General features: G+C 34.1%; 1 protein-coding gene across 2 annotated transcripts in view; it reads right to left on the bottom strand.

The window, feature by feature from the left end:
• Positions 1-2,315: 2,315 nt before the first annotated feature.
• The window catches only part of LOC145252633 (protein HID1-like), a 97,859-nt gene continuing 77,626 nt past the window's right edge, over positions 2,316-22,548 (bottom strand). The window contains exons 16-20 of one of the 2 annotated variants that reach the window (XM_080112357.1): positions 20,961-21,185; positions 15,780-15,991; positions 9,657-9,695; positions 7,164-7,528; positions 2,316-2,439 (exon numbers count right to left, since the gene is read on the bottom strand). In XM_080112357.1, coding sequence (XP_079968483.1) covers positions 2,376-2,439; positions 7,164-7,528; positions 9,657-9,695; positions 15,780-15,991; positions 20,961-21,185 — 905 coding nt within the window. In that variant the 3' untranslated portion in view covers positions 2,316-2,375. The remainder of the gene's footprint in view (positions 2,440-7,163; positions 7,529-9,656; positions 9,696-15,779; positions 15,992-20,960; positions 21,186-22,548) is intronic. The other variant, XM_080112358.1, reaches the window with a different exon arrangement.

Here is a 22,548-nt window from a genome sequence, read left to right as displayed (position 1 = left end):
TTCTAGTGACAACATGCTACGCAAAAAAAAAAAAGAAAATATTTTTATTTCCAATGAAGACGTATATTGCGAAATTTAGTTGACTTTACATTAAAAAATTTTTTTTTTTTAAATCTGCATCTAAACTTTCAAATTTACACAATGTAATTTCAAATTACACAAAGCTTCTACACTGAGGAACAATTTCTAATATAATTTTATATTTGACTAGCGGGATCCATGTCCCTTTGTTGTCCATGAAAATTAAAGAAACCACTAGAACTAAATTGACAAACTAGAGAGAATCTTTTTACTAAAATGAAATGGATAAAGAGGGGATGATATGAACTTATTGGCTTGGCTTGTGTGTGTGTGTGTGAGTGTCAATAGTGTGAAGCTCCACTTTTAATCAACAAAAGAATGGTGGTTGACTTTTTTTCCATGTATGTGTGTGGATTTGTCTTTTTGTGTGTGTGTGTGTGGGGGGAGGAGGGGGAACAGACTTTGTTTATAACTTACATAACAAGTGTGTAAAAAAAATGTATTTCTCGATGAAATAAAACCACCTACGTATAAAAGAAGTGTGAGTATTTTGTTAATATCAAAACAATCACCAACTTCCAAAACAATATAGTTAATTTATGAAATGTCCTTTTGCAAGTCAATATGCAAATTAATTAATCTAAGCGGTATTCTTAAAAAATATTTATGTGGTGTGAATCTGAAAAGATTCACAACTTTTGTCTGTTGCCATTTCACTACATAAAATAAATCCTTCCGGCAAATAAGATTATTAGAATGGAAACAATTTTAAATAATAGCCTTGAAAGCTTAAAATGTAACGGACATAATACTTATTTGCACTTTAAGGTAAAAAAAAATGCGAGTTATCTTCCTTACATTTTGATCTTTGTTCTTTTTTTTTTCTTCATCTCTGTGATTTAGAGATTATTATAGTTTTTTTATTTAAAAATTTAAACTCAAATGATACTAACGATTCTCGGATTATATTGGGTAAACACAGCTAGTATAAATAGATGCCTATTTATTAATATTATTATTATATTATATTATTATTATGTTCAGTTTCATTATAAACTTATTCCTTGGTTGAATGTCGGTTGGATGAAGATCTTCTAAAGAGGCAATTTACTAAAAATGAAATCGCATTCATAAGATATTTTTTAAATAAATAAAAGAAATTAGTTATTGATGAATCACAACAAAAAAAGTTTTAAATTGTAAATCAAAATGTCCTCTACATCCTTAGAAAAGGAAGACATTTAAAAAATATTATACATCAAAATGAAATATTTTTCAAGCAGTTGCTAATGGTGACGGCCGAGACAATTACCCCAAATGAGAAAAAAATATATTTAAAGGAAGAAAAAAGTATATGAAAACTGCCCATTTTTCAGTTGTTGTAGGATATATGGAAAGAAAAGGATAGAGACAGACAGACAGGCAGAGGTAAAGAGATCAAGAGACAAAAGGGGCCAGAAGGGGAGAGACAAAACGAGCCAGAAAGAGAAAGACAAACAGGCCAGAGAGGGAGAAACAAAAGTGTCCAGAGAGAGAGAGAGAGAGAGAGAGAGAGAGAGAGAGAGAGAGAGAGAGAGAGAGAGAGAAACAAAATGAGCCAGAGAGGGGCGGAAAGAAAGAAAGAAAAGGGTGGGAGAGGGAGGGAGAGAGAAAAGGAGCCAAGAGGAAGAGAGAGAGAGAGAAAAGGAGCCAAGAGGAAGAGAGAGAGAGAGAAAAGGAGCCAAGAGGAAGAGAGAGAGAGAGAGAGAGAAAAGGAGCCAAGAGGAAGAGAGAGAGAGAGAAAAGGAGCCAAGAGGAAGAGAGAGAGAGAGAGAGAGAGAAAAGGAGCCAAGAGGAAGAGAGAGAGAGAGAGAGAAAAGGGGCCTAGAGGAAGAGAGAGAGAGAGAGAGAAAAGGGGCCTAGAGGAAGAGAGAGAGAAAAAAAGGGGCCTAGAGGAAGAGAGAGAGAAAAAAAGGGGCCTAGAGGAAGAGAGAGAGAGAAAAAAAGGGGCCTAGAGGAAGAGAGAGAGAGAGAAAAAAGGGGCCTAGAGGAAGAGAGAGAGAGAAAAAAGGGGCCTAGAGGAAGAGAGAGAGAGAAAAAAGGGGCCTAGAGGAAGAGAGAGAGAGAGAGAGAGAAAAGGGGCCAAGAGGAAGAGAGAGAGAGAGAGAAAGAGAGAAAAGGGGCCAAGAGGAAGAGAGAGAGAAAAGGGACTGAAAGGAGTAGAGATGGTCAAGTTGAGAAGCAGAAAGTTTTCTTGTCCATAGTTTAAAATTATGTTCAGGTCAAGGTCCACTCTTCATCATGGTGGGATAGGATTTCTTTTCTTTTTCCCTTTTTAAATTTTTTTTTTTTTTTTCCTATCAGCAGTCACATATTTACACTCGCTGAATTTCAAACAGTTTCACATCTGTGTCGTACCAGATTGGTGGATCAACATTTCTAGTTAAAAAAAAAAAAAAAAAAAAAGAAAAAAACAATATAAATGCCATATTTATAGCAAAATATACAAATTCTACACACACGTCATCATTATATTTAGTTTAAGGTTCTCTTTACATGCTGGCATCCAATGGATTGCTTTTAGAAATTGTCTTCTAAACTAATCTATACATTTCTCATATCATTTCTCTCCATGCAATACATGTCTTCAATCCTCACTAACCAGGTTTCACTTCCATACACATGGTAATGCTTTGTTAGTTAGTAATGTCAGTTTCCTGAACTTATCCTAGCAATTACAATAGCTATCAACTTCTTAGGAAAGTGAATTTGAATTCAAAAACATTGTGCCAATGTTGCTAGTATCACTAATAAAAACAATAATTTTATATAATTTAATAAATGTTCCAAATTTTTTCTAAAAAAAAAAAAAAAAAAAAAAGGAGCTGTTTTGCATAAAAAACAAATATTTGAATCTTGGAATGTAACTATACAGTTATTCTATTATATATGTGCAGTTGTTATATTTAACATACATTGAGCTTCTAAACAAAAAGGATGGATATACACAAAGAATGATATAATTGAAAAAACATTTTTTCGTCTCAAACAAGGGATGTGATCATCGCGACCAGTTATAACCCAAGTTGATGCCTCACTAGTAGGAATTTATACTCACTAAGGATGTCATCACAACAAGCTTACCTACCGAGCAATAATCAATATAATTTTTAGACTGTGAGAGAGAATATATATTTCCACAACCAGTCTGTATCGACCGGGAAATCAGAGATGGCGACCGGGAAATCAGAGATGCCACCATGACATGATTCAAAGAAATTATTAACAAAATATGGCTTGTAGCATATCAAATGAAAAGAAATTTTGTACAGATTACAATTATGTTTTCAAGTACATTAAACTAATTAGGATAATTAAGTTTCATTTTAACAGCTTTAAGTAAAAGCATCATAAAGAAATGGGAGGTAAGGCTTTATCATCATGTTATTCGGATGGACTTTTATTATTTGTCATTATTACACCGTGAAAAATCTGAGATGGCCACGACAACACGATTCCAAGAAATTATGAACAAAATATGGCCTGTAGCATATCAAATGAAAGGGAATTGTGTACAGATTACAATTATGTTTTCAAGTTCATTAAACTAATTAGGATAATTAAATTCCATTTTTAATGGCTTCAAGTTACCGTGACAATTATTGGGTGAGTGTCTGCCACTATTTTGTATTATTTTTAAGTCATTGTTGAGACTTCAAGATACATCATGGCCATTTTTTCTTATTCTCATGTAACGCTTGACACCACGTTTTTTTAATAGAATAAACATTTACAACACCAAAAGTTTATCAAGGTAGGTAGAAGAGTAATTTGCCTTTGGTAACATTTATTTTTCATATATTTGTTTTTTTGACCATTTTTTCATACCTCCGTGGATTGTAAAAACAAACAATAAAACTTATTCTTTTACTTAACTGGTTAAGTGGTTTGTGTGTTTTAACTCATTTAAAAGCATGGTCATTGTCGGTCATTCATTATCAAAGAATTTTTTTTAAATATTCTTTCCTTTCCATAATTTAAAACTTATGTTTTCTAAATAACTAGCAGTGGTTAAAAAAAACTGGTGGTAGGCAGGCAGGCTCGAACCCGTGACGTGAACGCAAAAAAGAAAGTGAAAGAAAACCTGAGAGTTTACTGCTCCGCCATGATGCGAGCGCAAGTGGAAAGTGTTCAAATTTAGCGATGAAAAAGAAATAAATGAGAATCACGCAGGGGCAGAAATGAACATCTGGCTGTAGGCCTGTTAAGCTTTCAGCTTTCTGCCGTATTTGTTTCTCCACAATGTTGGGGAAAACCAGCTTCCCCGAAAAGAGGGGAATTCTCAAATAAATAGCAATTGACTGATATGAAGGGTTTCCCTCACATTGATCAAAGCTGATTGCCTTCAAGACGTCTCGGCCAGGCAGACATTTTCGCTTCGATCAGTTTCGCTTTATTTATACGAGAAAGACAAACAAACACTGGAAACCAGGGAATTTTTTAAAACTCAATCAAAATAAAGATAGAGACAACGTCTGTTTTCGAATCAGAGATATTATAATATAGGGATTATAAGGAAACTTCTCCAAAAAAGTTCTTTGTCAAGCCCTGCGAAAAAAGCCTTTTGTGGACAAACAAACACACGTGCCCAAATTAAAACAGAAAAACGAACGAACGTTACGTGAAAAATGGCTTAAATAATACAGGGTTCAATATTTAAATGTAAAAAAAAATAATAAAAAAAAAAGACATCTCACACCACGATTCGAACCCAAAACATTTAGATAATGAACCAACCCCTAACTACCTACGCTAAAGCGGCGTATATAAAGTTTGTTCGGTTTATCAACTATTTAAAGTAAATCAGGTCACGACGTCATGACGTCATCTGACGCATGCGTTGTTGACCCTCCCCCCCCTGTCGAATCTGTCTAGACATCTCTCTCTCTCACTTCGTCTGCCTTACTCTAAAGACTGGAAAATGGCGTCTGGCTGTTTTTTTTTTTTTAAAACTTTGTTCGTTAATATTTTTTGTAAGCGTATTTTTTTTTTTTTTACTTCACATGTTTGGCTTATTATTTTTCGTTTAACTATCGTGTCTAACTATTTTGAATGTGGTAATAACTTTGGTAACGTTGCCATAGCGTAGAAGTTCATAGTTTAGCTTTAATTAATTTTTTTTTTACCGATAACATTTTTAAATTGTAAATTAAGACTGCCATTAGAGGTTGCTGACGTCAAGATCACGTGACAGTGGGTTTTAAATACAAGTTGACCCAAAATAAATGGCCGCGTGTATACTTTATGTAGAAGACTTGGCGACCGTATTTTTTGAGGCAGTTATAAATCGATTTAAAAATATGTAATGTTTAGCATTAAAATGCACTTTTTTGGGCCTTCCCCCTGCAGAAAATCGATCAGTTGACGCACTTCTGATGGTCACTTTGGGCCAATTTTTCGATATTTGTCGTCCGGAAGGTGGGGCTTTCGTATGAGACCAAGTTTGTGAATTTTTGTGTCTGTCAAAAGTTTTTAGCAGACACACAAACATACACACAAACAAACATACACACATTTTTATAATAGACTAGCGGGGGGTACCTAGCATTGCCCGGGTGTTTGGAGGTGTGTGTGGTTTGGAGTAAATCAAAATTCGGGGGGGGGGTGTAAAAACCTTGGAGGCAAAGTTAGAAATTAAAGTGTGAAAAAAAAAAAAAAAAAAATGTGCGACGTTAACCATTGGGCCACCGCAAAATACTAACGGAAACACGTTTGAATTTATTTAACTATTTAGAATTGGCAGGTGCACGTTTTAATGACTTAATGAGGTCAACTTTGACTGCGGGGTAGTATTTCATTTACTGCGAGAACGCTTTTTTTATTTTTATTTTCCAAAGATGTTGGGGGAGGAAGGGAACCAGCTTCCCCTAAAAAGGGGATTGTCCAAATTGAATAGCAATTGTCTGATATAAGGAAAATTTCCCCATTGATCAAATCTGATTGCTTTCGGACGTTTCCAGCTCCCCATAAAAAGGGGAGTGTCCAACTGAATAGCAATTATCTGATATGACGGGTTTTGCCCGCATTGATCAAAGCTCACTGCTTTCTGGACGTCCCTGGCACGGGCGCCAGGAAGAGCTGTTTGCTCCAGGTTCACTTTCTTCTATGGACAAGCCAAAGAAACACGTGGAGACTAGGAAATACTATGAAAATAGCATGTAAAAGTCTTTCAAATAAAGATAGACGCGACCTCCTTTCGTGAATCAGAGATATTATAATCTAGGTAGTATATAAAAAATTGTAAGAATAAGTGACCCCCCCCCTCTCCTGAGCGCCCCTCCCCCTCCCTCCAAAAGCCTTTGCCGGACATACACAAAAATGTGCACACACTAACACACATTTTCACTTTTATATTATAGATAACAAAAATAAAATGAATACTTTATGTTCATAAGTTGATGAATATTTTATTTACAGATTTTTTTTTTCTCGGCACACAAAAATTCTCAGGTTCCATCACTACTTCTATAGACTCATGCATAGAAAGTTTTTATCGGATTCTTTTCAAATTTTAGGACAAAAGAAATTAATATATTTGCTATTAAATAGTGTTTGAACACAGTTTCTATCTTTGTACTACAAAGCATCAACTTTGAGATATTTTAACTTTTTACTTGGAAGACGTAAGTGTTGTGTTTAAATTCCATAGCAAAGACAATTCTTTTCTCTTATTAGCTAAAACAACTAGAAACGTCATCGATGGGTACAACTTCTGCTTTGAGTATTTATGTGAACACACCCCGACCGCCAGCAGGCATGTCATGCTGACAGGTTTCGTCGTTAATAGTCGGATTTAAATAGCGATTTCTTTGAATATACAAATCACAACAAAAATATTAAAATACCATTTTAAAATAAATTTTATTGTCAATCCACTTCTATAAGTTTTATTTTGATGGAGGTAGGAGAAATGTACTTATTACTGATTTAAAGACTATGAGTGTCAAATTAAGTAGCAGTGTGTGCTTTGTCCAGCACTAAATGTTATGGTGTCTGGTATTGTTACTATATGCTGTTTAACATATACTAAGATATAAAGCAGACATTCTACTGAATATTATGATGATGATGATAAGGCAAAAAAATAAATAAAAATTGCTTACCTGAGATATATAACACCCCAGAGGTATGTCCGGAACCACATAGTGGTGCCACTGTTGGCTTGATACTTTCGAATGAGAATCGGGTGCGGTACCGGAAGCAATCCGACCAAGGTTCCATGTTGTAGGAATTTGAGGATCTCACTCTCATCGGTCAGCCCCTTGTCAATACAGATCTTCTCCACCTGGGGCACGAGCACCTGGAGCATGCGCATGATAGTCTGCAGGGGTAACTTTTGTTTCCAGGTCATCACCCAGTCGGGGTTGGCTACCCAGTTGGAACCAGCGGCTAGAGAACCCGTTCGCATCATGGGGGCCCGAACTGTGTTCACATCAGGGGAACCCATTGGGTCATTGGTTGATACCGGCTGAAAACATACGGTGGATTATAGAAGGAAACAATAACAGACATCAATTACTTAAAAGAGAGAGAGATTTTTATGTCACTATAAATAGGTCGATAATGCATATGTGGAGGAGGAAATTAATATGTATGCAATGGGAGGCAACTCTCCAAGACTCAGAGGAGCTAATTAATTCTAGTAATATAGTTATCGCTAATCAATGTTGTAAAAAATTACAACAAAGTTAGGTTTGTGTATGTGTTTTTGTATGTACAAGATACACAATACACTCCTAAACTCACGAATAATTATGAATTTTAGTACACAGCTGCTTGTCATAATGTGGGATATATTTACTTTAATATAGTTTCATGCAAAGGTAGTAAAAAGGTGGAAACCGTTTTTTTTTAATTTCAGATACTGATTTTTGTGAAATTTTAACAATAGATATTAGACATTGTCATAAGAAATAAGCAAGATAGGATTTTAAAACCTAAATATTTTTATTCATTGTATGAGCAGAGATCAGTTTGTCATATTTTATCTTTTTTAACCAGATAATCTGTGAGGAAGGAAAAAGAAAAACTTCATGAGCTGAGGAAACAGCATATGCTAGTTCCTGTGAACACACTCATCCTATTTCTGCCTCGAAATGACACGTGACCTTAATTAAAAGTACTTGTCACCTGTCGCAGCAAGTTCAATTCCCCCCCCCCCTGTTAAAAACACCTATGAAATCAGTCAGGTGACTGGCACAACACAAACATATGGCCCTGACAAAAGCGAGGAAATAGAGAATTAGCTGCAATCTCTAACACAAGGTTGGTTGCAGCTGATGAAAAAGAAAGGGAGGGGAAAAAAAGGTTGCAGCTGATGAAAAAGAAAGGGAAGGAAAAAAAGGTTGCAGCTGATGAAAAAGGGGAAAAAAAAGGTTGTAGCTGATGAAAAAGAAAGGGGGAGCTGAAGAAAAAGAAGCAGAAAACAGTCCTTACCCATCTTTCGTTTCGTAATTAGGTGACCATCAAAGATGTCATTCAGAAATTAATAGATGATATTACTAAATAGACACAGACCTTACAGGATTGGAGATATGGTCTACATAATCTGAGAACCTCAATTCTTGCAAAAGAGACATTTTAATCAAACCAGGAAACGGTTGTCTGATGGCACCGACAGGAAAATATAGTAATGGACACCATTTATATTACTTTTGATCTAGAGATGTCCCAATCAGCCCCAAAACTGTGATACTCCAAAAGAAAATGAAAATGATCAATGCTGAGAGAAAATGATACAGTAGAACCCCGGGATACAGCATTAATCCGTTCCAAGGTTGGGATCATAAAATGAAATCACCATAAGCAAAATTTTATACAGTACATATTAAAAATTAGTAACAAAATACAGTATAGTATATAATACACGTGTATATAATCAAATAACAATATAAATAACACCTTAAAGTCGGTAAATACCATAACCAGGGTCCGGAAAAACATTGTATTCCATATTGTAACCTGAAAAAAACATATCCTAGGACTACTGTATCCCAGGGTTCTACTGTATTTAGACCCCTGCAGAGTTAAGGTTTGGGATGGGGGTGTTGTGGTGGCCCCCTTACAGATAACAATGAAGCCTTCCACTTAATATAAAGACTGGGAGAATATATATATCAGTGTTATGGACAAGTTATGCACACTTGACTGACATATAATCACTATTTGTTTTATTTAATTTTCAACATATTGTGTTGTCACTAAATATCAAGTTGTATCTTTCTTTCTAACTCTTACCGGTCCACAACAACTTTCAGAAGTGAGCAGTTCAAGAGAAGCAAACCTCATTTTTTTTCATAGACTGTCTTAATAATTCAATGTTACCTTTGTTCATTGTTAAAGTAGTAGTAGCAGCCAGATTCCCTTTCCAATAACAATAGCTTATCTTTCTTTTTCTTTGCATGTTTGTTTATTTGATGTAAATAAATATTTGTTTTTAAATCATAACTTGATTTCGTATTGTCCCTTGCTTGTTTGTTTTGTTCCCCATCTCTATATATCGCTGTGTTTTGAACTAGAGAGTCTCCTTATTAACATTTTTTCTTTTTAGATTAGCAAAATCAAGAAAATAAAAATACAATATTCATTTAACTTACGTATAAACTGGTTTTAGATAGCCAAGAAAAAATCCTTCCCTGTAAAAAATTAAGTTTTATTTTTTTTGTTGCTTTCTTTATTTCTTTATTAGTAGAATATTGTTTTTAGTAATATGTTAGTAAATTAACTGAATTTCCAAAGACATTTGAAACCATTCAGTACTAATTTTATTCAGTTACTAGCTTTGCATACCCGGCATTATCCAGGAGTTCCCGTTTTAAAATCTACAGTGGAAGATCAGTTTCACATATAAATTTAATGTAAAATGATCAACCACTTCAAGGCCATTATATAACAGGATAGCATTTAAGGGCATATCACCAGCATTTTTTTGTTGTTATTTAAAAAAAAAAAAAAAAAAAAAAAAAAATTCTTAAATCCTATCACTAACACTAAGCCCAGGGTGCCTCCACCTAAAAAAAAATAAATAAATAAAATAAAATAATAAAATACATATTTCCTTAATCTTTTCACTGGGTGGCAGCAGTACCCCGCTGATAAAAAAAAACAAAAAAAACTTCTCTTTTCCCATCAACTAACCCTAAGTCCAGGTGGATTTCAGAAGTGGGAGTTAGATGTTTGAGCTATTTCACAGTCCCTATAAAAATTATATCCGATTACCTGAAGCCACTTTTCCAAAAACGTTCTTCATTATACTACCGATGCCACAACACATACATAAAAAAACACCTATCCATACAAGCATGAGTTTCCAAACTCATATCTACAAATCAACAATATCTGCATTGTGAAAAGAGTGGAGAGGGGTGTTGATATCATGCATGTCCTAACTTCTGATCGTCATCCAGTTGCTGTCAAATGATTTTGCCAGTGGGTTCCTGTTTAATGCCCGCCACAAGGTCCCTTGATGATCATCATAGCTAACAATCTGAAAATTTCAGGTTCTCTATTCAGGAAGAAGTAGGGGGGTGTTCAATATCTATGGGTTTGATTTTTGAAAACTAATGTGCTTAAAACATTTCCCAGAAATCAAAGATATATTGTCCAAGTGATTTCCCTTGTCCCTACTTTTGCTAATACTTCCAGACAATACTGGGTTCCTATGCTAGTATTAAGAATATGCAATGTTAGTAGACAAACTTATTTATTGTAGAATGAAAATAAATATTCATTTTTATTATATACATTTGATTTCAATTTCGATTACACAAGGAAGATATCAATTTAATTATATACTTAATTCCATTCATAACTGTGATTATAAAATATTCATTTTAATTATATACTATAATTTCAATTTGGATTACAGAATGAAAAATATTGATTTTTTTTTTTTATTTCAATTTTTATTCATTTTTATAATGAGAATTGAAATCAAATGTATGATAAAAATTAAGATATTAATTTACTTATATATTTGATTTCAATTATAATTTTAATTATAGAATAAAAATAAATATTCATTTTAATTTATTAATTCAAATTTGGATTATAGAAGAAAAACATTCATTTCAATTATAAATTTAATTCCAATTAAATTTGATTATTAAATTGATGTTTATATATCAAATAGTTTAATTTTGACTTGATAAAATCAACACAAAACTATGCATTCATTTAAATTCATACAGACTTTCTCAAAACATCAAACCCCAAAACCATCATAAGATATTAAAACATAGTAGGATAAAATTAGTATATTACTTCCTCACCTACACCAAAAAATAAATATACCAGAGATTGCTGATCAATACTAATGTATGTGTAAGGGGAAATGAGTGAAGGTAATGCAAATATTTTTAAAATAGTATTTTTGAGGGTTTCTTGAGTTTGAAATAGAATTTTTGTATGTATCATGTATAAGTTTGAAATAAGACTTCCATAAGTGTAAAAGCTTGCCAATTTCCATATTGAAAAAAAAAGATGTTTAAATATTGATTACAACAGAATTTTTCAAAAGGAAATTTTAGGCTTAATTTTTAATTAATACAAATTTCATTTGATTGAGATCAGCTCTGAAATCTAAATCGAGCTTGGTTGTTTTAACGTATAGCAAGTAATTTTGAGGGTTATTTAATGCTGAATGCAGTCATTTTGGAAAAAAGTTTTTACAAGGTTTTGTTTTGTTGTTTTATGACATATAAACCTTTTTCAGGTTATTTATAATCCAGTAATTTTGGAAAGTTTTTATGCTTCAAATTCTTTATATTTTCAAATATGTATTCATGGAGGTTGGTTTGGTTGTTTTGTAGAGGAAAATTGTTGCTTTTGTTTCTTACTTGAAAAATTGCTGTTTTTGTTTTTGCAGAAGATGATTAAGTTTTGCAAAAGAAAAGGGAAAAAATAACACCAGTTTGGTGCATTTTCGGTCAGGAAGCCAGTGTTTTCAGACAGCGTGAGGGTTGAAGATATGCATTGCATGAAGAGAAAATGACATAACTTATATATTTTCTGTTTTATTGCATATCAATTATTTTGGGGTTCTTCAATGCAAAAAAAAAAACAAAAAACATTGTATACAATCAATTGAACACAAGTTGCTATTCGAACCACGTTATATAACCATTCTATGATGTACTCAGTGGTTTTAATCGAGAATTTTGTTGCGGATTTATTAATTTAACCTGACAATAATCACCAGGCACTATAGTTGTCATATGTTTTAGGACTTTTCATGGAAAGAAATGATACGAGAATGATATGATAGATGTGTAATGTGAAGAAATATTTAAACCTGATAAATAAGGACAATATAGAGAGATGTGCAAGTAGAAGAGGAGTTCTTGATGGTATGGTCACGTTGAAATGATGGATGAGGGTTCTTGGGTTAGTAGATGTAGAACAGTTGCAATAGCAAGGTCAGTTCACAGGGGAAGGTCAAAGAAAACATGGGAGGAAGTGAGAAGGATGTATTTTAGAGAAAGAGGAATAAATAAAGACCTGGTCAGAGATAAGTTAGTTTGGAAGTCAATTTCTATAAATTGGTCAACGAATGCCAGCATGTAAAACAGACATTAAATCAAATACAATGATGGCAGAGTTGCCAATCAATAATTGAGAAAGTTAGTTGATTTCAGACACCCCAAAAACAAAGGACATATGAAAAGTACAGATTCAGGTTAACAGAAGTTGATTTTAATTCCAGTTACTCACGCACACACATTGAATTTGTGATACCATCAACGTTTCCTCTATCCCCGAAAAGTGTTAGTAAGTGAAATACAAAGAGTTGATCAGCAGAACAAAAGGAAGCAAAGTTAATAGAAAGACAACAGGAAGTTGTTCACAAAAGCAGATGAAATAGGTTTGTTGATCAAGGTGAGGCAGTAACTGGAACAAAATATCAGACGGTAGATAATGCATGACGAGGCAAACATCATGACTGTGGACACATAAATGGCACTATGCATGTGCAACTGGACCGAAAGCGAGGCACATACTCATTTGCATAGGCGTAGGCCTTGGAGGATATAAAATATGGTGAATTTCTGAGTGTAGTGAGTCTTGGTTTCTGAATCAGGCAGATTTTTGCATGTCATTCATTTTTTTTTGTTGACTGCCATTGTAGAAGAAGTATGGAAAGAAAGAGAAGATGATAAAGAAGAAAAAATCTATTTTGTGTTGTTTGCTTTATGTATTTATTTTAAGAAAAAAGACAGTTAATTGCAGAGATTTTCACATATGCTTTGTTTTGGGGTGCTTTAAATCCATTTAGTCCAAATTTGTTTTAAATAATATCATTACTTTATATATGAATCAGTTTTACATATGAAAATTATATATTTGGGGGTGCAATGCAATACCAGCAAATATGGAAAGTAAGGCAAGAAAAAGGGTGTCGACCAAGTAGCCATACATATGGCAACAAGACTCAGTGACCAGTCATTCCAGCCAGAAAAAAATAGGTAATGCCGTCAGCAAACATTGTTGACCACATCTCCCTCAACATCCGGCCTTCTAACTTGCCTAACTGCAACTCTCTTGACTTGTGTGGGGCATGGTGGAAACCAACAGTTTCAACTGCAAAAAATGAAGGATGACCTAAAGGGCCAGTATCAGCAAAAGTCGAGAAACATTTGGTCGGTTCCAAGGCGGTATTGAGCTTTTCATCAAAACTAAAGGCAGATTCATTGAGTGAAATTGACAAAACAAGTCTTTCTTCTTCTGTTCATTTAACATCACTTTTCCCTTGTTCTGAGGTCAGATGTTTTCTGATATTGCGCAAGATCACTCTTCAGTTTTCATGATTCAGCAGATCAATTATCTCCAAATTCCACTCTGTGCAGTCTCATCTAATTACTTAACATCCAAGTTTTTCATGGTCAGCCAACCTTCTTGTGATTCAAGACATCCATGCTTCCGCAAGAATTTATCGAGAAGGGTGAACATTCCACATGATCAGTATAATTTTTTTTTTTTGTTCACTTGCCTCCCCACGAGGGCAGAGTTAGACATAAGGCCGGTTTTTAATGTGGGGAGGGGGAACCAGCTCCCCAAAAAGGGGAACTTTGGTTAGTAACAAAAAAAAAAAAAAAATGTATCTGTCATGAAAGAATTCTCCATTAATGATTAAAAAAATGAAGTGCAGCATCAGAACAAATACTACACTTTCATCTTGACTGAAAACCCAAGAAAGAAAAATAGCAACCCTTTTTTAATTGATTCATCCTGAGGAATAACCTCGGCAGATGTAATGCTTTTTGCAAATCCTTTGACATGATGTTTTTCATTTGGTCAAATTTTACATTACAGATTCATCTAATCAGAGATCTGTCCTTGCACTCAAGTTGTGCAAAAAAAGGGCTCGATGTAACTGTAGCGAAAACTGTAATAAATGTGAAAATTACTTGCCTCAAAAACGCCCATGTGTGTGCGTGCTGAATAAAAAAAAAAAAAACTCAATGGTAACACCCAGTTGATTTTATCCTCAACGATCGTGCATACTAGTGCAAATTTTTGTTGATCGTATGCAAATGAGATGTTGACAATTTGAATAAAACACCTCTTTGTCAAAAGCTGAGTTGATTCAGAGTTTGGAGTAGAGAGCTTTGACAGCAGTGTTTAATTTAACCCCAGAAATTGTTGAAAGTGCAGAATAGTTAACATAAATTCAAAGTTCGATGACTAAATTTCAAAAAATGAAATTACTGTATTATTTTTTCCAAGATAATAATCTTGTGAACAAATGTTGTTTGCATCCTCTTTTATATGCATCTGTTTGAAGTAAATAGATGGTTCTATAGTAATAATCACAAATGAAAATTGCCTTTCAAGTAAAAACATTTTGATATATTTATGTATCATGCAGAAATAAGTATCCTCACCGAAAATTAGAAAAAAAAAAAATGATTAAAAGATTAATTACAAGTAAAAATCAATTTTATTGTAAATTGCAGTTTTATTGTATTATGTATTATTGAAGATTACTTGAAAAACAGGGCAGGTAATGCAGTCTGTTCTTATCAATGACATACCCGGGTGTTTGGAGGTGCGTGTTGAGCAAAAAAAAAAAAAAAAAAAAAAAAAAAGTGGTTGTAGGCAGGCAGGCTCGAACCCATACCGTGAAGGAAGAAAAGAATGTGAAAAAAAAAAAAAAATGTGACGTCTTTGCTGTTGCACCCATCATCAAACCAGAAGTGACAAATGTTTAAATTAAGGCTAGTCAAACAAAAAGAGGGGGATGACTTTTGAAAATATCGGAAAAAAAAAAGGACCCTCCTTGTAGAAAAGTGCCTAGTTGAGGGTGAAGGAATTAATGTTTTTAGCCAATTTTTCGATATTTGTCGTCTGAAGGGTCGAGCTTCAAAACAATACCAATCTCGTGAAAATCTGTCGCGTCTGTTGAAAGTTTTAGGCAAACATACAAACATACATATATTAAAACAGACAGGTGAAATTTATATTATAAATGGATCGAAAAAAATATAAAACCAATTTTTATTTTTAATAAAAGTTTTTATCATTTTTTTCTGATTTTTAGTGAGGATACTTATTTCTTTTCTTTTTTTTAATTGAAATGTAATTCTTACCTCTGACCAATACCATATAAGCAGCAAAAATATTCCTATTTTGGTGTGCAACACAATCCAAGCAATATAAAAAAAAAGGAAAAAGAGAGATAAAAGCCTGGGAGAGGGTAATCAATTTGTATTCTTTCTTACCAAACTGTGAGCTTTACTGAGTGGGGGTCGGTCGGACATTCTCTCAGACTCATCTTCCTCCTCCTCTTCTTCCTCCTCCTCTTCCTCATCCGGATCCTGTATTTCATTTGTCGGTTGGACATTGTGCGTTCCAGCAGAACTTGCCAGCTCTTTCAGTGTTGGTTGCTGGTGACCCTCATCAGGGGCCGATTTCTCTGTCATGTTGTCAATACCTGAAAAAGAAAAAAGAAGCAAAAGGAGATAATCATTGTTTCGCTTTTATACTAATAGTTCGCCACTTATCAAGGCCAAAAACCACTCGAGAATAACGGTTAATAAGATTGTCAGTTTGATGATGGAACAGTACTATTAAAGGATTGCAAACGACTAATTTAGATGATTCAACAGATCTTTCTTGGGTAGTTCTTTTTCATATAGAAAGCCATAACAATGTGTTTGTTAAAATAAAATCTGTTTTTGAGCTTTTGAAAATTAAAATTTTTCTTGTGAAAGCCATTCATTTAAATTGGGGTCAGGTAGGGATCAGAGCATTGGTGATGGAAATCGAGACGCTTGGTTTTAGATGCATTAAAATTAACCAGCCACCTTTTTCTCCATTGCACCACATACACACAGTAGTAGATTTTCCACATTGCAAGAGTAAAGAGAGAGAGTCAGAAAGAACTTGGTCAATACCGACCTTTGAAGAGTTGTCATAGATGGTAGTATCGTCTGCATAGATGTATACAATACAAATGTTCTAAAAATGTGATTTGGGAGAACATTGATGAAGAGCAGGAAGAGAGTTGGGTCCAAGATGAAACCCTGATGGATGCCAACATTAATACTATGAACTTCTGAGTTTGCCCATCGACGACTACTCTTATAAACCTATTATTGAAAAAGGATTTAATAGGTAAGAGAAAATTTCCAGCAGGAGATCTTCTGAAGTAGACATTTATGTCATATCCTATCAAAAACCTTTGTTTTGTATTTATACTAATAGTTCATCACTTTTCAAGGCCAAAAACCACCTGGGAATAAAAGTTAATAAGATTCTTAGTACAGTGAAAGGATTGAGAATGGTTTTCTTGTCAAAGTAAAACGTTTTTACTTTTTTTCATTGTCCAATGTTAAAATGTACTTCTCGGTGTAAGAAAGAACTATCTGGTTGTCTTGCTGTAGCTACGCTTGTTTGATATTTGTCATTTGTTTATATTTGATGATATCTTTGTTGACATAGGGCTTGAAAACTACCATGTTGTACTGTGTAAGGAAGCAGTCTCATGATAATGAATTTCACAGGTGAAAAGTTCTTGCCAAAGAAACACTGTTCATGGAAGTTCCAGTTGATTTTAGGTACACAGAGGAAGAAAGTAGAGTTCTTTGCAGTGTTGGTAGCAAGATAATTTATTAATGTGAAGGTTTTACAGGAAGAGAGGGAGGACAGAAAATGAAGCTCAGTTAAGTATCTTACATTTGCATATAATATTCTGCTTGTTCCTTCCAAACTACTTCAAAAAAGGCTAATTCACGAAATTTAGCTTTATAAAGGTCAATCTAGCAACCCTAAACAAAAATATGAGAGCAACCTCCTCTTTATGTAGCCTCGTTTTGGCATATCATGATAATGATATAAGATCATTGTTGTAATAGTGTGAGGAAGGAACTCATAGTAATTTTGACATGCAGCAATTCTTCAAAGAAAGAAATGTTACATAAAAAAGGGAACATTCCAAAGAAACAGAGCAAAAATAAAAGAATATTTTCTGTCAAGATGTGCTGGACTGAAGGAGTAAATTAAAGATCATCTCTTACAAAGTGATTTTATTATTTGATTGAACTATGTAGCACAATATTACTTTCTGAGTATTTATTAGTACTTATTAATTTATCTCATTTGGGTCAGTTCTATATTTAAAATACATTGGACAGTATCTTAATAGAAATGTTAATAAACTCATATTTGCTGTGCGTTATTGATTCTTCTTCAAATTTTTTGCACTGTCCAGAAAAATATCAGCTTTACCAAAATAGAATTGTTGATAAAATATATTTCGCATTCTGTGGAATTACCACGGGTCCTGCAAGTAAAAATAAAGATAGGCTAAAGAAAAGCCATCAACACCTCTTCAGTGAGAAAGGGGTTGTAGGGATCATCTTCCACTAGATTGTGAAGTATATTTTGTACTCTGTCGGGACAGGGAAGAGTGCTCCAAGCAGTACCTCCCCAATCGTGGCTGCAAGATTCGATCTTAGGATGTATCTGACTCTTATACAAGTTAGGATTAGTTTTAATATCACTTCAGTCGGTATATTTATGCAGAAATATGTTTATTCAATAATATTTCACCTTTCATTTATACCAATCCTTCAATTTATAAAGCTCAATGTAACTACAGAGCATATAACAAATAACAAAAGTCTATATTCCAAATTTCAAGATGTTGACCATCTTACCGTTTATTTCTTTAAGTACGTTGACATGCACAATTCTTGACAGCACCGGTTTCGTAGCGCAAAATCATTCATGCAATTAGTAAGTCAATTCTTGAATTTATTCCGCCTCATCAGAAGAAAAAGTATTTATTAACTTTAAAAGAAAATAAATGCATGATTGCAAAATCTGAAAATTGGGAGAGAAGTTGCAATTATTTTTTAAGGTGGCGTAACAAATTGAAAAAAATAATTGCAACTTCTCTCCCAATTTATGAGTCCAGTTGTTCCTATAATTACTGGAATTATGGAGATCTTCCTAAGATTCCAATTTCTTTTTATGACATGTATAAGACCTTGGTATTTCATTATCTTCTCCCTCTCAGCTCTGTCTAAACCAGCATCATTAGGTACACTTGTAGTATTGGGAATCCTAGCTTACTTGCTGTATAGGTAGTTTTAGAAATAGAAAGTTATGTAAGTATATTTCATTTCCCATCTGTGAGTTGGCAGGGTCACAAAAGGTTAGGTTTGACAGGTATCAACCTAGAGAGAATGCACCAGAAATTAGGGGTGACACAGGAATTGTGGTCGTAGGCTTCCGGTTGACGACCACATGGGCTGAGAGTTGGTTTTGTGCAGCAGAGAATGCAGACAGGAAATCTCGGGTCTCCGACAATCAGGGTTCGATATGATAGGCTTGCCTTGAAATAAAAGATTGAAGCTTCAAGTCCATTTTGTTGTTTATCGGCTGCAGTGACCACTCCCCATGAGATGGAGACCAGCGTCTAAGGCATCATCCGCTGGCCAAGGCAAGCAGGTATGTACACATTCTACATCTGCACATTTAACACACTGACTACAATTAGGGTTGCTACTTTCTCTTTGTCCTATATCACTATGTCAGATTTTATAGCTCCATTTTTCTGGGTACATAGCTGTAGGAATTGCATAGTCATAGTGGATGGTGTAGAACATATTTCAAACTTTTTTTTTTTTTACACAGGAATCACCACTTATCAAGGCTCGGAGGCCACTCGAGGATAAGAGTTAATGGGTATACATTAGTCAATGTAATTATAGCATAGTAATCATAAGCAGTAGAAATTTAGTAAATTGGATTACTTAGGGGGTGGTTCATCAAGAACTTGTTTACGTTGGACTTGACGATAATTAGATTGTAGTCAACTGGAAAGCAGGCAAACGGAAGAGAGTTCCACAGGTGTGCCGTTCTAAGAAAGAAGCTTTGTTCATGGAATCTACATTTAGGTTTAGGCACAGATAAAGAGTGTGGGCAAATTATTGATAGTGGTTTTGGCTAGATGGGTGTTTTTTGTGAAAATTTGGTGAGCTCAGACGAGCATTTGCCATGAAAATAATGATGAAGCAGAGACAGGCTCGCAACATCTCTTGTGTGGGAAAGAGGTTGAAGGGAAGAGAAAAGGGCATCCCTCTTCCCAGGACGTGATGCTACATTCGATATTTAACTTTTTACAGATGGTCCAATGGAGATATTTACGTGTTGCATTGAATTGTAGCCATCCTCCAGCAGAACCTTAAGTAGCTGACATTATTTCTGTGTGACACGATCTGCACTTGTCATTGCTGAGCTTCTTAAAAGCATTGATTATATGAAGCCTTATTTGCATGTGTGCATTTGTAATCATGGTTATCTCGCACTGCAAACACCAGCAAAACTATGATTAAATGACATAATGCATGTGTCATCAGCCAAAACAAGACTACCCCAAGCAGAGATTCCCATTTGTCACCAATGACCGAGAAGGTATAAAAAGAAATATTTTCTGGTTGTGAGGGAGCTTTGTTTCCGATATTGATGCAGACTAGAACCATGGTTAAAAATAGTAACAGGAGAGAGAGAGAGAGAGAGAGAGAGAGAGAGAGAGGGCTCTTGTTGGCAGTGTTGACTACCACTGAGAGTCAATTTCAGTAACAAAAGTTGTTTGGAAGGTTAACCAATTGGTGGAATAAGTTTCGTTTTCAGATAATGGTATACACAAGATTAGAATCACATTGACGCACATCAGAACAGACATATGATGGCTGTTAACAATGAAAAAAGAAAAGGAGATAGAACGAATGACTGCTATGTGTTATCAAAACAACACAACTCCAGCTATGTTTGCGATAATCTGCTTGGATCAACAAATTGATCCATTGTAGTGTTACAGTATGGCATAATTATGTTGAGACACTGGTTATCCTAAGATCACAAAAGTTAAGCAATGCTTAGCCTAGTCAACATCAGATGAGTGACCATTGGGGAATATCAAGCACTGTATGTGAAAAGATAGTTACAGCAGCAAAAGAAAAAAAAAACTCCCCTAACCAAAATAAACATGCAATTGGGAACTGCTTGTGAATTTTTTTATGGAAATCGCTCCAGATGAGGCATGAAGCCACTTGATGTAAGATGCTAATATAAAAAAAAAAAAATAACACTTCAAGGTCAAAACCTAGCTAACAATAAGTGTTATATGGATAGATTCTGACCCAGAAAACAGCAATTCTTCTCTCTTTGTCAGAAACATTGTTCATGGAATGTGAGGACTAGAGGATAAAGAAAGCAAGAGTTAAAAAGTTGCTAAAAGGTCTACTTTCTACTTTCCACAAATAATATTCCCTACAAACTTCCACCTTTGGAGGAAGCTGGCTTAATCTGATTAAGGTGAACAACTCACCAGGTATCAGTGCTACAATAAAACAAGGGACGACGGAGAAGTGCATTCCAAACGATGAACTTACGAGGTGTGGCTGCAAGGGTAACCTTCAGGGTACCTGGCTCAGCTTCTGTAGCTGGTGTGGCACCTTCCATTGTCTCTGGTTCTTTTGATTCACTGGGAGGGTGGTTCAATTTCTTGCCTCTTTTGCTTAATGCCCTGGAAATGGCAGAATAGTCCGTCGGAAGATTAGCCAATTGGTGGAATACATTTCGTTTTCGGATGATGGTATATACAAGATTAGAATTACCTAAAAAGACAGAAAGACAAAGAATTATTTAGAAGTAATTATCAGGTTGTGGGGTTACACAAATACACATTTTTTTATTCATGTTTTTGTAAACTTTAAATATCTCCATTTCTTTTTATCTACAGTTTTTCTTCTTCAAATCCTTTTTCATTCAATATAGAAATAAAAAATAAAAACTCTCCAACAGTTTTTTGTCTCAAAAAGTGGTTAAGTGATCTTCTGCTATTCAATGAAAAACCTTTTAAGACATACTTCATAAAAAAAAAATTAATAAAAACTTATAAGTGTGAATTAAATACATCTTCTGATTTGGGAATGATAACTAATCACACACACACACACATATATATATATATATATATATATATATATCATTCAAACACTACCGTGTTTGGATATATAGTTAAGTGGAAGTTTTAGTCATTTAGAACTGCTTTAAAGCTTCATCGCTCATTCATTATTCAACTAAATTTCAAACAATTATTACAGTTTATAGATCAACTTCTCAGCTATATTGTGACAAAAATTCAATTTTCATTCAGTCATAACGAAAGTTATGATGAATTTTTTGGTGTTCAAAATTGTAAAAAATATGAAAGGAGGTGAGCCACCCTTTATGATTGGTTTCCATAGCAACTACTGTTGCAAATATTAACTGCTGCCGCTAAAAGAGAAGTAAAAAATAAAACAGAATAAAAGGGAGATAATTGGGGGAATTTTATTGAAAACAGACGAGTACCGTACATTGTTATTACATATTTTTTTGCCCCCATAAACACATAAGACTAAAATTAAACAAAGAACAAGTGAATTTATTGGAAGCCTGGAAAAATCATGAATTACAACAGAAAAATGCGAGCATGAAAAGTAATATGGTTAAGCTTAAACATGGAAAAGTAAAGGACTAGTTGTTTAAACTGGAAAAGAAAAGGACAAGATATTTTAGTAAAAAATATAATAAATTCATAACTTAAAATATTGCAGTATTAAGAATTGATGCTATAATTGAATTTTAATAATAATTTTAATATAATTGATGCTATAAATTGAATTTTAAAATGTTCTTAATACTGCAATATTTTAAGTTATAAATTTATTATCAGTCCTAACATGACATATCTAGAGCAACATGTCCAAAAGAGGTCATGATGCTAACTAGCAGAGCCAAGTTTTAAGTGACTGTGGACAAACATGCAGACTGCATGTGCATGTAAGATTTCTTTTTACATGGCTATTTTTTGTCAAATAAAACTTAATATCAAGTGCTTTTATCATGCTTAATACTGCATATCTATTATATGGGGAAGGGGACTACTAAATGGTATCTAATTTGTTAAGAAATAAAATAAGATGAGGAATTAAA

Source organism: Euprymna scolopes, chromosome 29, assembly GCF_053919585.1.
Source record: "Euprymna scolopes isolate OS-2025 chromosome 29, ASM5391958v1, whole genome shotgun sequence".
NCBI lineage: Eukaryota > Metazoa > Mollusca > Cephalopoda > Sepiida > Sepiolidae > Euprymna > Euprymna scolopes.
The sequence above is the reverse complement of the archived record's forward strand: the minus strand, read 5'-3'. Positions and strand labels throughout refer to the sequence as shown.